We start from the raw sequence: 15,817 nt of genomic DNA, 5'->3' as shown, positions 1-15,817 counted from the left end.
ATCTAGTATTGGTTATATCTGCTGGATAACCTCTAAGGGGTTAAATAGCAACTTATCATGTATAATGCAGGAAACATCATTATGTCTGGGGTCCCAAATCATGGACACCTCAGAACACAGCAGGTTCTCATACTTATCACCCATGTAGCATGTGGGCTCTTACGTTCCACAGACCATCCCCCATTATAATTTAAAGTATCTTACCGGCACCAGATCTCGAAGGTCATCCCCCCTCCTGCAGAGAAGCCCTGCATGGAGAATGCAGCGAGCAGCAGCCTCTGAACCGGTGTATCCGATGGGGCGACCAAGGAGTGGCTCTGACGATCATTGAAGACGGGATCTGGTACACAGAGGGTGGTCGCTGTACGGACAGGCTTCAGACTCAGGCCTGAAATACACAGCGAGGGAAAGACTATTTACGAATTTCTATAGAAACCCTTCTGCTAGGACAATAGTCTCCATGACAAGGCGTTGTACCTCGCTCGGGCAGCTCCGAACCCAGGCTGGATACTGAAGAATGTGCTGGGAAGAAATACTGTACAAAGCAGTCGGCCTCCCCCCACACCGTGGACTGCAGAGGAGCGAGACCCTTCATGTTTTCCACATGTATATCAAACACATGATCAGTGCTGCTCTCTGAGCTCCGGGACACCTGAAAGAACAGACGACAAATAAGATCACAAGGTAAAACATGTGGTCACCCCAGTGAGAGGTCAGTCCGGTGTCAGTATATCAGATACCTCTAGTGATGGCTGCGGCGGGTCCAGGAAATGCGCTGGTCTCTGCGTTGGCGCTGCAGACGTCCTCTCCTCGTTTTTCAGTCTCTGTAGAGCCACCACTTGGTCTCCTGACCCCATGGCGAGCAGAACCTTCAGTCGGCCACGTTCACAACCGCTGAAAACATCAACAACTGGGAGGAGTCCGTCCACCGCAACCACCGGGTATTGGGCTTGGAGCAGAAGACGGCAAATCTTTGGATCACTGTGTAAAAGGAAATAAGTTGTGAGACCAAAGGAATCTAAAGCCGCCACCGCTCAGAGATCACTATGAAACAAAGATGGGAGATGAATACAGTAGTTTAAAGGGGTATTTCACAACAAAAAAAAAAAAATACTTTCAAATCAACAGATGCCAGAAAGTGCCAGAGATTTGTAATTTAAAAAATCTCTAGTCTTCCAGTACTTATTAGCTGCTGTATGTTCTGCAGCAAGTGGTGTATCCTTTCCAGTCTGGAGAGCAGGAGAGGTTTTCTAAATTTGCTGCTACTCTGGACAGTTCCTGACATGAACAGAGGTGGCAGCAGAGAGAATTGTGTCAGACTGGACAGAATACACCACTTCCTGCAGGACACACAGCAGCTGATAAGTACTGGAAGACTGGAGATTTTTTTAATAGAAGTAAATTACAAATCTCTGGCACCAGTTGATTTGTAAAAAAAATGTGGGGGTGAACTACCCCTTTAAGTCCTGCACAGTCATTCTTCATGTAGCTGTACACTAAGGGTCCATATACTATACTATCCAGCAGAATGACATGATACTGCGCCCTTACCTGAAGGACATGTAGAACTGATGCAGGGGGAGTTTTGCCAGGCCCAGGAGCTGGTCCGTACTTGGGTCGGGGACTTTATTCCAGACTTCAATAATCATCACGTTATTCTTCATTCTCTCAAGGAGTCTACTTGTCAGAGTGACCGGAGCAACCTGCAGAAGGAGAGCAGAAACCGCTAAAAGTCTGCAGAGACCAGAAAAGTATCATAGTTCAGATGTGCCCTTCATGTCAAAGGATAGCTAAATCTGCTGTAAAATGTGAGGACCCAACAAACAGCTCCCCATATCCAGCAGCGTGATTGATCTCTCCCTGATGTGATCTCCCAGCATGCAGTTCACACTCACAATGAAACACTGCTGCAGCTGCATCCCCCTCCTCCCAGTCTAGTACCGTAATTACGGTTTTATTTCAGACAGGATTTTTGGAGGGCTTTGTAACATTTAGGGTGCGTTCACACCTACAGGATCCGCAGCAGATTTGATGCTGTGTTCAGTTACTTAAATGAAATCTGCTGTGGATCTGCTGCGGATTCGCAGCAGAAAATACGCTGCGGATCGGTAAGTGTGAACGTACCCTTAAGGGGATTGCACCACTATCTTAGGCTGGTGACTACGTTTGGGCCACTTATTGCTGGTATACACATATGTAAAGGAGCACTGAAATGAATGGGGCCGCAGCTGTATGCCACCCTACACATTGGGAGCAATTTTTGACAGAATACCAGTGGATACTAGTGACAGACTGCACAAACGCAGTGTTACCTTAGCCATACTGGTGCACATGTATGATCACGGGAGGTTGGCTATTTCTGGCAGCTAGCATACACAATGGGGGAGATTTATGAAAGGGTGTAAATATACACCTGGTGTAAATTGCCCACAGCAACCAATCACAGCTCAGCTTTCAGCACTGGTAACATATAAGAGGAGCTGTGACTGGCCGCTGTGGGCAGTTTACACCAGGTGTATATTTACACCCTTTCATAAATCTCCCCTAATGAGTTGAGAAGTGGTGTGCACACACACAGATTCACGTAACAGTCTGATGGGAGACTCAGGACCACAATCTTGAGATCAAGGAAGACCCCTACATCAGACCTCCCTTGATCGTACACTTATCCCCTATCCTGTGGACAAACCCTTTAAGGTTGCTATTACATGTGTATTACATGTCTTGATGCCGTTTTGGAGTCAATGTCAGGAGAAGATTGTGACGTAAGGGCAATATATAAATATATACTGTATATATATATATATATATATATATATATATTTTTTTTTTTTTTTTTTTTTCTTCTCCTTCCTTGAATTCACTTCTAGTTCTGTCTTCAAAAACTGCATCAAAATAGTACAAGGAGTCTAAGTAAAGAGAATGGGGACATCCTGAATAAAATATATGTTATAAAAAATTTCTATATTTACATATACATTAATGTATGCAGTAAAAAAAAAAAAGACATAAAAAGACGTTTTAGAGATGACTTATACATCCTTTATAAAGGAAACGGACAGCGGCCAATACCTGAGAGAAGCAGAACGAGGGCTGGTTGCTGCCCCACACCACAGCGGAGCGAGTGGCCTCCTGAGTAGAGAACAGTCTGCAGTTCAGATAGGGATTACAGATGGAGGAATACTCTGGGTCACACACTAGGTCCTTTCCTTCAGGCACCATGAGGATAATGTGTAATAGTAAACCAGTCTCCTCTTCAGCCTCCAGTACTTGCTGGGTCTGTGCTGCTTGGGGCGGCTCTGTATGATGATGGACATATTGTTTAGCAGGTGGGATTGAGGATGGGGGCTCTGGGTGCTGTTCTGGGGAGTCCTCTGTGTAAGACTGATCTTCGGCTGCCATGATGCTCATATTGGTCCTGGAGAGCGAGGCTGAGGAGTCCGCCATTCTTACAGAAGACTTCTCTGGGAGGTTTGAGAACTCTCTGCTATCTCCAGCAATGGCTACTGACACCTGTCATAGAAATTAGAAAAAGGTGATGACAACCTGCTCAATAGATGGAACAATGTATCACCGCTAAACCCTACAGACAGCACCTCCTATCCTAGCAGCCCAGACGTTACCTTCAGGGGACCAACATCCTCTTGTTCCCTCTGCTTCTCCAAGCAACGCACTGGGAGTGACTGCGAGACGGAGAGATCCTGAGACCGGAGAACATTGCGAAGGGACAGAACGGCAGAGCCGAGTGGTTCAGGCTGGAGAGACAAGCGCAACACACATTATGTATTACTGAAGTGTAAGAACATGAAGGTGTACTGACAAAAGGTATGGACAAAGATTAAATGAAGACATATTGATAGGATATTTCATTACTTTATGATGGGGGGGGGGGGGAGGGACCACTGGGGCCCTCAGCGATCCTGAGAATTAAGGGTCTGCAGTCCACAGCTACAGGGAAAAACTGTGAAGGGAGAGTTGTGCTACATCATCATCTCTCTATATTCTTCATTCTCATAATTACTGGTTGGACCTCCCAACAATCAACGTGATGGCCTATCCTAGCGATATAATGCCACTTTAGGAATAGGAAGAGAACCTTAACCTACTTAACTCTTATGTATGAGAATAGGCAGGACGTGTGGCATTGGGGGATCAGTACCTTTTTCTGGGTGCTCTTCCTCATGAAGATCCGGAAGGTCAGGCCGGTGTCCCACCAGTGCTGAATCATTGGTCCATGGAATAAGATCGGAAACACAAATCTTTGCTGGAATTTCACCACTGCGACAAAGAAAGTGAAATTATGAACTGTATAGTTATATGGCTACACCAAGGTAAGGTTTGCTGACCAGCTGCTAAGGAGTTACAACAAATCCCAGTCAGCAACCCAATGGCATGCTAGGAGTGGTTGCTTGTGTGTCAGAAACACACAAAATAAATTCCCATCATGCATTCCAAAATTGTGGTTAATCCTTTTGGGCAGAAAAAGCTGTATGTTAGTAGGCATGGATGACTGTGCACTCGTAGGCCGCATCTGTCCTGTACCCCAATACTTCTGCGGCTGCAGGAACACAGACCACTTACCTCCATTTACTATCTTGCTGGACACCAGTCGTGTTATTTCCGTGGCCACCGTTAATTCTCCTGCTTTGTTCTTGGAGGACACTGGAAAATGGAACTCCACAAAAAAGGTTCTGCCAGAAGAAAAGAGACGGACATTACAGATGGCAACAACAAGTATAATCTTAGTTGATAGCAGCCATTTCTAAAGAGTCAGGGCTCCTATGGAGACAAGGTTCAGGTTCTGTCAAAACTGCAGCAAAACTGTTGGGTGTGACCGCACCTTTAGGGTAGAGATCATCACTGCCAGGTGACATGTTCCATGACGATGGTTATAGCACTCACCGTTTCATGGCTGATGCCAGTCGCGGTGGTTTCCCTTTGCTGGATGTCACCTGGTTTCTCTCTGGTTTAATCTTTAAAGATTCCACGATGACCCGCGCCGCGTGCATACTACCCAACTGTGCAATACGGTCAACACTGAGGTCAATAGTCTCTGGTTTTGTCCCAACTTTACTGGATCGCTCCGGAGATCTGTACTTTCTGTACGATGATAAAACAAGTCAGATTTACCTAAAGTCAATGTGAGTTTTGTCAGGCTTCCTATACACATGAGATTAAAGTTGCTCTCCAATGTCAGATATTGAAGGCCTATCTTCAGGACAGGCCCTCAATGCCTGATCAGCAGGTAGCTGACATCAGGCATCCCAACCTATCTGCTGTTTGGGCAAACCATGGTGCCCAGATATATGCAGGGTCCACACACAATGGTATTGATGCATTACATGACCAATAGGCAACATGGTGGTGTGATTGGTTGGAGATGCATTTAGGATGTTGACACCTTTAAAGGGGAACTATCTGCAGGTTAGAGGCATCAAACCTGCTAATAGCTCCCTAGTGGGCACGGGGTGCTGAGGATCAGGTATGTCTGTCACATACAGACACCTGGATAAACCAAACTCTAATACAAGAGGAGGAGAAGTTACCTGGAGGAGACATCCAGCCTTATTGGTTCCTCCTCCTCACAGGGATCTGCATTATGTTCTCCAGCCTTTTCATACGTCACAGTTTTAGTTTTCTTTCTTCTAGATTTTGACAGATCATCATCGCTGACCAGATCCCCAGAGCTGTCCTCTAATCTCTGCAAAAAAAGCGGGGAAAGATGTCAATCAAGTAGCCATACCTGGCCATTTTGTGCCCTGAAACATGGACGCCACTGTATGCTATATATATATATATATATATATATATATATATATATATATATATATATATATATACACACACACACACACACACACACACACACACAAGTGTGTGTTTAAGAGTAACTTGGTTTGAGAGCGTTTTGGTTTAAGAGCTCCCTGTAAAATGGTCACTTGGTGTAAGAGCATTGCTTTGGTTTAAAGGGGTAGTGCACCAATATTTTTTTTCTTTTAAATCAACTGCTGCCATGAAGTGCCAGAGATTTGTAATTTACTTCTATTAAAAAATCTCAAGCCTTCCAGTACTTATCAGCTGCTGTGTGTCCAGCAGGAAGTGGTGTTTTTTTTTCTGTCTGACACAGTGCTCTCTGTTGCTTCCTCTGTCCATGTCAGGAACTGTCCAGAGAAGGAGCAAATCCCCATAGAAAACCTCTCCTGCTCTCCAGACTGGAAATAATACCACTTCCTGCTGGGCATACAGCAGCTGATAAGTACTGGAAGGCTTGAGATTTTTTAATAGAAGTAAATTACAAATCTCTGGCACTTCATGGCAGCAGTTGATTTGAAAGAAATTTTTTTTTTTGGTGCACTACCCCTTTAAGAGCTCCCTGTACTGGGTAGGAGGGGGAGTGGGGGAGGGGCATGGCCTGTATAGCAGGGTCTACAGCCCTGTACTCTGACCCAGGAAGCCTTCCTCACCTTCCAAATCATAGCAGATCCACTTCAGGCTGGGGTTTGCATCAGGGGACAGGACTGTATAGGTAATCTCTCCATAGCTGTAACCCCTCTCTCCCCGGACAGAGAGCGCTGCATGTATGTGCCCACATCTGCGCTGCTCATTCCTTCATACTCCCTGCAGTCTCTGTCAGCCCTTGTGTTTCCCATCCTCTCCATTACTGTACAGCAGGGGTCCTCAACTGGCGGACCGCGGTCCGAACCCGGACCGCGGAGGCCAGCTGTCCGGACCCCTGGTCAGACCTCCTAACTGCCCCGGATCCGGTCCGTCCCGCTCCCCACCGCACTGCCTCCCGCCCCATAGGCGTACTGTCCTTAGATGTCAGTACGCCTGTGGGGCTGGGGGCAGTGTTGGTCCGGCCCCCGGCTGATACGCGCTCTGTAGGGATGTCCCGGGGATTCCCCAGCAGAGCGCGCACCACAGACCTCAGTGTACGCTGCCGGCCTGTCCTTCCCGGAAGTGCAGGCCGGCGGCGTACGCTGAGGTCACTGATGCGCGCTCTGCTGGGGAATCCCCGGGACATCCCTACAGAGCGCGTATCAGCCAGGGGCCGGACCGACGGGAAGAGAAGAAGACAGCCGCAGCGGGGAACGAGGTGCTAGGTGAGTTGTTTTTGTTATTTTTTTTTTTCGGTCTGGGGGGCATCTACAAGGGGAGAGCGCACAGGTGGACTATATACTACAGGGGGGACCTCACAGGGGGCTATATACTACTTAGGGGGCTATATACTACTGGGGGGAGCGCACATGGGGCTATATACTACAGGGGGGACCTCACAGGGGGCTATATACTACAGGGGAAAAGCACAAGGGGGGCTATATACTACTGGGGGGAGAGCACAGGGGCGCTATATACTACTGGGGGGAGCTCACAGGGGGCTATATACTACAGGGGGACAGCGCATGGGGGGGCTATATACTACAGGGGGAGCTCACAGGGGGCTATATACTACAGGGGGGAGCTCACAGGGGGGCTATATACTACTTGGGGGGAGCTCACGGGGGCTATATACTACTGGGGGGAGCTCACGGGGGCTATATACTACTGGGGGGAGCTCACAGGGGGCTATATACTACAGGGGGAGAGCACAGGGGGGCTATATACTACTGGGGGGAGCTCACAGGGGGCTATATACTACTGGGGGACAGCGTACAGGGGGAGAGCGCACAGGGGGGCTATATACTACTGGGGGGAGCTCACAGGGGGCTATATTCTACAGGGGGAGAGCGCACGGGGAGGCTATATACTACTGGGGGGAGCTCACAGGGTGCTATATACTACAGGGGGAGAGCGCACAGGGGGCTATATACTACTGGGGGAGCAACAGGGGGTTATATACTACTGAAGGAGAGCGCACAGGGGGGGCTATACACTACTGGGGGAGCAACAGGGGGGCTATATACTACCAGGGCAGTCACCCCCTTTGTACCTAATATCAAAGGCCTGGTGAGAGAGAAAAAAATGCCAATTTTCCCGCTAATAAGCAGCAATTCTGTATATAAATAGTTGAACGTTTGTGACAAAGTAACAAAACACGTTTTCTACTGATGTTCAGCTCGGACCTTCACCTGACAATAGACCCCGGTAAGTGGACCTTCACTAAAAGTTGTTGAGTACCCCTGCTGTACAGTAACGTATAATATCACATATTCAGCTGTTTCTGAATGTTTGTTAATCTGTTTTACAAGTTATTCAGAATAATAAATCATTATTTTTGGGGTGTGGAACCAATTGTCGGAAATTTCTTATGTGAAAATTTGCTTTGGTTGAATGGTTTAATGGTGGATTTGGATTACAAGCGCCGTGCCGGAACAAATTATGCTCATAATCCAAAGCACCACTGTATACCACCACTTCTCTCCCAGGCGTCCTGAAGAACGGGCGGGGGTCCTGACCTGAAATAGCTAAGTATATTGTACTGTGTCTGTCTTAGCTTTGTATTTCTATCTTTTCTACTCAGATTCGTATTTGTTTGTATCTTTTATTCTATCTGCTTTTATTACTTAAGTAAACTTTATTCCCTTCTTATTGTGTGTGGACATAGTTATTCCCACATCTTAGAATCTACTATAAAACAGCCGCCATATGACAGGAAGGTGGTGGCTCCTCCTCTCTCACCGGTGCCTTGTAGAACAGATTCTCCAGCAGGCTCTGGTCATACAGGGGATCGTTCAGTTCACTTTCATTGTAGAAATCGCTTCCTGCTATGGACTCGGGGGGTGAACCGGTCCCATCCCAGAACTGGCTGATGGATACAGGGGAGCTGGTAATGGACAGTAAAAACTGCATTATGTACTGTGCTAGAGATGCCAGAGTGACTGTGTGTTATACATTATAGTCACACAACACAGGCCTTACCAGAAGGGCCAATGATTTTAGTGAGGACTGTAGTTTATCACTGTAACCAATCAGAATCCAGCTCTATGTGCATGTAACACCGAAAGCAGTAACCTGATTGGTTCAGGTCTATCCCAAGTCGACCTTTGCCTGCACTGATTCTGCTCAGTAATAAGTGATAGAAGCTTACCTGCCCAGGAGCAGCTCTATGGCCCGACCCTCGCTGCTCATCTCTAATTCAGGAAGAGAGGGGTCTGCGAGGGGCAGGATCAGACCACCGCCTGGCAAGGATCTGGGGGCCTTTAGGAGGTTCTGATCAATATGCGCTGCGAGGCTCTCAGGTGCTGCCCTAGAGGTGAATAGAAAAAACGAAGTTTAGATGGACGTATCTCCCTTTCTATTAGTAATTGTTGCTTCTTCTTCTTCTAGCAGCTTGAGGATATTAGTTAGGAGGGAGAGTGGCCCCTATAGCTATATGCTGTAGTTATAGCCAAGCTACCTCTGGATATGGTAATAGACACATAACCCACAATAGTTACATATTCTGTGGATACATAATAAGTGTCCTATTGTTGGGGGTCCAGTCGCTGGGACCACCACTGAGTAAGAGGACAATGTTCCCTTGGCCCCCTAAGTGACCACATCTGCAGTCTGGCCTGTGCACGGCCGCTCTATTCATATTTTTGGGACTGATGATGAGTGCTGTTTTACGCTCTCTCTGTCAGTCCTATAGAAAGTGCTTGCAGATGGGGGGAGGCTGCAGAATGTGTACGGTACAAGTTATGCTGTATGGTCTTGTGTTGCGGTGGAAGAGATCCATGTAGACCTATATAGGACACTTACCTGAGAGGCTGGGAGCTGTAATGTCCTGGATCCAGGATAGGGGGCAGGAGAGACTCCACATCGGGATCCATCTCAGGGTCTAATCGCAGCGCTGATTCCACCATAGCGTCTCTCAGTTTGCTGCCCTGATCTAAGAGAGCTGGAGAACCGAAACACGTCATATTATAGAGAAGACGTCGCTGTACACCATATACTGGAATTACATTGTATTATACCGTATATATACACCCCAGGCCTGTCTATAATCTATACATTGTAGTGTTATCTGTATTATACTATATATGTATATGTCCCAGGCCTGTCTATATATAATCTATACAATGTAGTGTCGTCTGTATTATACTATATATGTATATGTCCCAGGCCTGTCTATATATAATCTATACAATGTAGTGTCGTCTGTATTATACTATATATGTATATAGCCCATGCCTGTCTATATATAATCTATACATTGTAGTGTCGTCTGTATTATACTATATATGTATATAGCCCAGGCCTGTCTATATATAATCTATACAATGTAGTGTCGTCTGTATTATACTATATATGTATATAGCCCATGCCTGTCTATATATAATCTATACATTGTAGTGTTATCTGTATTATACTATATATGTATAGCCCTGGCCTTTCTATATATAATCTATACATTATAGTGTTATCTGTATTATACTACATATGTATATGTCCCAGGCCTGTCTATATATAATCTATACACTGTAGTGTTATCTGTACTATACTATATATGTATATGTCCCAGGCCTGCCTATATATATAATCTATACACTGTAGTGTTATCTGTACTATACTATATATGTATATAGCCCATGCCTGTCTATATATAATCTATACATTGTAGTGTTATCTGTATTATACTATATATGTATATAGCCCAGGCCTGTCTATATATAATCTATACATTGTAGTGTTGTCTGTATTATACTATATATGTGTAATCTATACATTGGGGTTCTTGGTCTCTAACCTGTTAGCAGGTCCCTGGCAGCGGGTGCGGCACTCACACCGGACGGAGACTTGGTGTGATCAGCTGACCTATCCTGTGTCACAGGAAGGGCAGACATCTTGTCCTTAGAGGGGAGGCCCAGTGACAACCTGGCATTGTCATCTTGTGGTCCTCTCACCAGACCTCTATTAGGTTCAGTGTTCTCCTTGAAGTATAGGTGGTCTCTGCCCCTAGAACACAATAGTCAGTGCATGTAGAGCAATTCCTTCTAAGACCTGGATAGTGTTGGGAGGTCTGTGCAGGCTTCATGTACCCCCCAGTAGTAAGAGCGATCATACACTTATGACCTTTAAGCGCTGTTGGAGGGAAATTGCTATGAGACATACAGCAGGAGATCAGCGCCTTACCTGGGTGTGGAGGCTCGGCTGCCCTCGGCCTCTCGGTGGTCTGGCTTGCTGGCCCTCACTGGTGCCCCCTTGGGTGGGTGTCCTGATGTAGTTATACCCTGGCTCACATCATTACCGAGGATGGAGCTGCTGGTGTCATATGTCAGAGGTTCCAGAGCCACAGATACCTGGGAAAACAAGCCACTTAGTAAGGTCTCGCCGGCAGAGATGTATCGCCCAATGACAGCCAATACCGCCCCATCACCTGGAGTTCTCCCATTTTCTCCGAGGTCGGGGACACAACCGTGAAGAAGCCACCGAGTGGATGCGTTGGAGAAAGTTGCGAGATGTTGTTGATCTGTGCACGACCGATAGGAAGGTGGTCAAGTCTGGTGAGAACTTCCAACACAAGTGCCCCCATATCTGCGGAGGGTAAAATACAATAATTACTGAGAGAAAACCTTGCCCCAATCTACCCCCCCCCCCCCACACCCCCAATGCCCCTCTAAGCCCTGGAAGTCTCCTGCTTGTAGGACCTGTAGGGGTCACCTTTTAGGTATGGGGTCACATGTGAGGTATGAAGTCACATAAGGGGTATGGGGGTCACCTGTGAGGTCATATGTGAGGTATGAGGTAACCTGTGAGGTATGAGGGTACATATGGGGTCACCTGTGAGATCACAGTTAGGGTATGGGGGCCACCTGTGAGGTATAAGGTCACCTGTGAGGTATGAGGTCAGCTGTGAGGTCACAGATAGGGTATGGGGGGTCACCTGTGAGGTATGAGGTCAGCTGTGAGGTCACAGTTAGGGTATGGGGGTCACCTGTGAGGTATGAGGTCAGCTGTGAGGTCACAGTTAGGGTATGGGGGGTCACCTGTGAGGTATGAGGTCAGCTGTTTGGGGCCGCAGTGCACAGCGTAGCGGGTCGTCGTCTTTACTTCCTTCTGTTCGGCCTGTGATGAATCCCGGGGGTGGAAGACGGTCCCATTGCTTGTCTCTCCCCACCAGCGGAGTCTGACCAGTACGGATCGGGGGGGTCTGGGGATCGTCCACAGGATCTTACTGACAGTGACCCTCACATAGCAGCGGAGCTGCCCCTCCACCAGCGGCGGCAGAGAGGTGGATGGGGAGACGTCTATGGTCCCTGAGAACAAGGAAGACGGTCAGACAGTTACACAGTATGAGCAATGTCTCCTCCTCCATCCTCCTCTCCCTGTACATTACACCTCCTCCATCCTCCTCTCCCTGTACATTACACCTCCTCCATCCTCCTCTCCCTGTACATTACACCTCCTCCTCCATCCTCCTCTCCCTGTACATTACACATCCTCCTCTCCCTGTACATTACACCTCCTCCATCCTCCTCTCCCTGTACATTACACCTCCTCCTCCATCCTCCTCTCCCTGTACATTACACCTCCTCCTCCATCCTCCTCTCCCTGTACATTACACCTCCTCCTCCATCCTCCTCTCCCTGTACATTACACCTCCTCCTCCATCCTCCTCTCCCTGTACATTACACCTCCTCCTCCATCCTCCTCTCCCTGTACATTACACCTCCTCCTCCATCCTCCTCTCCCTGTACATTACACCTCCTCCTCCATCCTCCTCTCCCTGTACATTACACCACCTCCTCCTCCATCCTCCTCTCCCTGTACATTACACCTCCTCCATCCTCCTCCATCCTCCTCTCCCTGTACATTACACCTCCTCCATCCTCCTCCTCTCCCTGTACATTACACCTCCTCCTCTCCCTGTACATTACACCTCCTCCTCCATCCTCCTCTCCCTGTACATTACACCTCCTCCTCTCCCTGTACATTACACCTCCTCCATCCTCCTCTCCCTGTACATTACACCTCCTCCATCCTCCTCTCCCTGTACATTACACCTCCTCCATCCTCCTCTCCCTGTATATTACACCTCCTCCTCCATCCTCCTCTCCCTGTACATTACACATCCTCCTCTCCCTGTACATTACACCTCCTCCATCCTCCTCTCCCTGTACATTACACCTCCTCCTCCATCCTCCTCTCCCTGTACATTACACCTCCTCCTCCATCCTCCTCTCCCTGTACATTACACCTCCTCCATCCTCCTCTCCCTGTACATTACACCTCCTCCTCCATCCTCCTCTCCCTGTACATTACACCTCCTCCTCCATCCTCCATCCTCCTCTCCCTGTACATTACACCTCCTTCTCCATCCTCCTCTCCCTGTACATTACACCTCCTCCTCCTCCATCCTCCTCTCCCTGTACATTACACCTCCTCCTCCATCCTCCTCTCCCTGTACATTACACCTCCTCCATCCTCCTCCTCTCCCTGTACATTACACCTCCTCCTCTCCCTGTACATTACACCTCCTCCTCCATCCTCCTCTCCCTGTACATTACACCTCCTCCTCTCCCTGTACATTACACCTCCTCCATCCTCCTCTCCCTGTACATTACACCTCCTCCATCCTCCTCTCCCTGTATATTACACCTCCTTCTCCATCCTCCTCTCCCTGTACATTACACCTCCTCCTCCTCCATCCTCCTCTCCCTGTACATTACACCTCCTCCATCCTCCTCTCCCTGTATATTACACCTCCTTCTCCATCCTCCTCTCCCTGTACATTACACCTCCTCCTCCTCCATCCTCCTCTCCCTGTACATTACACCTCCTCCTCCTCCTCCATCCTCCTCTCCCTGTACATTACACCTCCTCCTCCTCCATCCTCCTCTCCCTGTACATTACACCTCCTCCTCCATCCTCCTCCTCTCCCTGTACATTACACCTCCTCCATCCTCCTCTCCCTGTACATTACACCTTCTCCTCCTCCATCCTCCTCTCCCTGTACATTACACCTCCTCCATCCTCCTCCTCTCCCTGTACATTACACCTCCTCCATCCTCCTCTCCCTGTACATTACACCTCCTCCATCCTCCTCCTCTCCCTGTACATTACACCTCCTCCATCCTCCTCCTCTCCCTGTACATTACACCTCCTCCATCCTCCTCCTCTCCCTGTACATTACACCTCCTCCATCCTCCTCTCCCTGTACATTACACCTCCTCCATCCTCCTCTCCCTGTACATTACACCTCCTCCTCCATCCTCTCCCTGTACATTACACCTCCTCCTCCATCCTCCTCTCCCTGTACATTACACCTCCTCCTCCATCCTCCTCTCCCTGTACATTACACATCCTCCTCCATCCTCCTCTCCCTGTACATTACCCCTCCTCCTCCATCCTCCTCTCCCTGTACATTACACCTCCTCCATCCTCCTCTCCCTGTACATTACACCTCCTCCTCCTCCATCCTCCTCTCCCTGTACATTACACCTCCTCCTCCTCCTCCATCCTCCTCTCCCTGTACATTACACCTCCTCCATCCTCCTCTCCCTGTACATTACACCTCCTCCATCCTCCTCTCCCTGTACATTACACCTCCTCCTCTCCCTGTACATTACACCTCCTCCATCCTCCTCTCCCTGTACATTACACCTCCTCCATCCTCCTCTCCCTGTATATTACACCTCCTTCTCCATCCTCCTCTCCCTGTACATTACACCTCCTCCTCCTCCATCCTCCTCTCCCTGTACATTACACCTCCTCCATCCTCCTCTCCCTGTACATTACACCTCCTCCATCCTCCTCTCCCTGTACATTACACCTCCTCCATCCTCCTCTCCCTGTACATTACACCTCCTCCATCCTCCTCTCCCTGTATATTACACCTCCTTCTCCATCCTCCTCTCCCTGTACATTACACCTCCTCCTCCTCCATCCTCCTCTCCCTGTACATTACACCTCCTCCTCCTCCATCCTCCTCTCCCTGTACATTACACCTCCTCCATCCTCCTCTCCCTGTACATTACACCTCCTCCTCCTCCATCCTCCTCTCCCTGTACATTACACCTCCTCCTCCTCTCCCTGTACATTACACCTCCTCCATCCTCCTCTCCCTGTACATTACACCTCCTCCTCCATCCTCCTCTCCCTGTACATTACACCTCCTCCTCCATCCTCCTCTCCCTGTACATTACACCTCCTCCTCCATCCTCCTCTCCCTGTACATTACACCTCCTCCATCCTCCTCTCCCTGTACATTACACCTCCTCCTCCATCCTCCTCTCCCTGTACATTACACCTTCTCCTCCATCCTCCTCTCCCTGTACATTACACCTCCTCCTCCATCCTCCTCTCCCTGTACATTACACCTCCTCCTCCATCCTCCTCTCCCTGTACATTACACCTCCTCCTCCATCCTCCTCTCCCTGTACATTACACCTCCTCCATCCTCCTCTCCCTGTACATTGCACCTCCTCCATCCTCCTCTCCCTGTACATTACACCTTCTCCATCCTCCTCTCCCTGTACATTACACCTCCTCCATCCTCCTCTCCCTGTACATTACACCTCCTCCATCCTCCTCTCCCTGTACATTACACCTTCTCCTCCTCCATCCTCCTCTCCCTGTACATTACACCTCCTCCTCCATCCTCCTCTCCCTGTACATTACACCTCCTCCTCCATCCTCCTCTCCCTGTACATTACACCTCCTCCTCCATCCTCCTCTCCCTGTACATTACACCTTCTCCATCCTCCTCCCCGGTTTCACCTTTCTTCTTCCTGCTCGCCGCTTTTCCGCTCTTAGTTCCCCGGTTCTTCATCTCGTCTCCCGTCTGTCATATCGTTTTCCCCGCCGTCAGCACTCGGAAGCTTCTCTCCCGTCTCTAGGCAACCACAGAGCGACACTTCCGCTTCCGTCCGCCTCATCCAATCAGGAGCGAGTA

General features: G+C 48.6%; 1 protein-coding gene across 3 annotated transcripts in view; it reads right to left on the bottom strand.

Moving 5' to 3' along the window:
- Window positions 1-15,787, bottom strand: part of C2CD3 (C2 domain containing 3 centriole elongation regulator) — a 37,422-nt gene extending 21,635 nt beyond the window's left edge. For all 3 annotated transcript variants that reach the window (XM_069969517.1, XM_069969518.1, XM_069969519.1), the window contains exons 1-18: window positions 15,643-15,787; window positions 11,910-12,179; window positions 11,300-11,457; window positions 11,056-11,222; window positions 10,670-10,878; window positions 9,682-9,820; window positions 9,029-9,187; window positions 8,620-8,764; window positions 5,547-5,701; window positions 4,903-5,100; window positions 4,582-4,691; window positions 4,160-4,278; window positions 3,624-3,755; window positions 3,073-3,513; window positions 1,552-1,703; window positions 741-981; window positions 478-652; window positions 205-388 (exon numbers count right to left, since the gene is read on the bottom strand). In XM_069969517.1, the coding sequence (XP_069825618.1) occupies window positions 205-388; window positions 478-652; window positions 741-981; window positions 1,552-1,703; window positions 3,073-3,513; window positions 3,624-3,755; window positions 4,160-4,278; window positions 4,582-4,691; window positions 4,903-5,100; window positions 5,547-5,701; window positions 8,620-8,764; window positions 9,029-9,187; window positions 9,682-9,820; window positions 10,670-10,878; window positions 11,056-11,222; window positions 11,300-11,457; window positions 11,910-12,179; window positions 15,643-15,694 (3,206 nt within the window). In that variant the 5' untranslated portion in view covers window positions 15,695-15,787. The remainder of the gene's footprint in view (window positions 1-204; window positions 389-477; window positions 653-740; window positions 982-1,551; window positions 1,704-3,072; window positions 3,514-3,623; window positions 3,756-4,159; window positions 4,279-4,581; window positions 4,692-4,902; window positions 5,101-5,546; window positions 5,702-8,619; window positions 8,765-9,028; window positions 9,188-9,681; window positions 9,821-10,669; window positions 10,879-11,055; window positions 11,223-11,299; window positions 11,458-11,909; window positions 12,180-15,642) is intronic.
- Between the last annotated feature and the right edge of the window lie 30 nt (window positions 15,788-15,817).

Source organism: Dendropsophus ebraccatus, chromosome 5, assembly GCF_027789765.1.
Source record: "Dendropsophus ebraccatus isolate aDenEbr1 chromosome 5, aDenEbr1.pat, whole genome shotgun sequence".
Taxonomy (NCBI): Eukaryota; Metazoa; Chordata; class Amphibia; order Anura; family Hylidae; genus Dendropsophus; species Dendropsophus ebraccatus.
The sequence above is the reverse complement of the archived record's forward strand: the minus strand, read 5'-3'. Positions and strand labels throughout refer to the sequence as shown.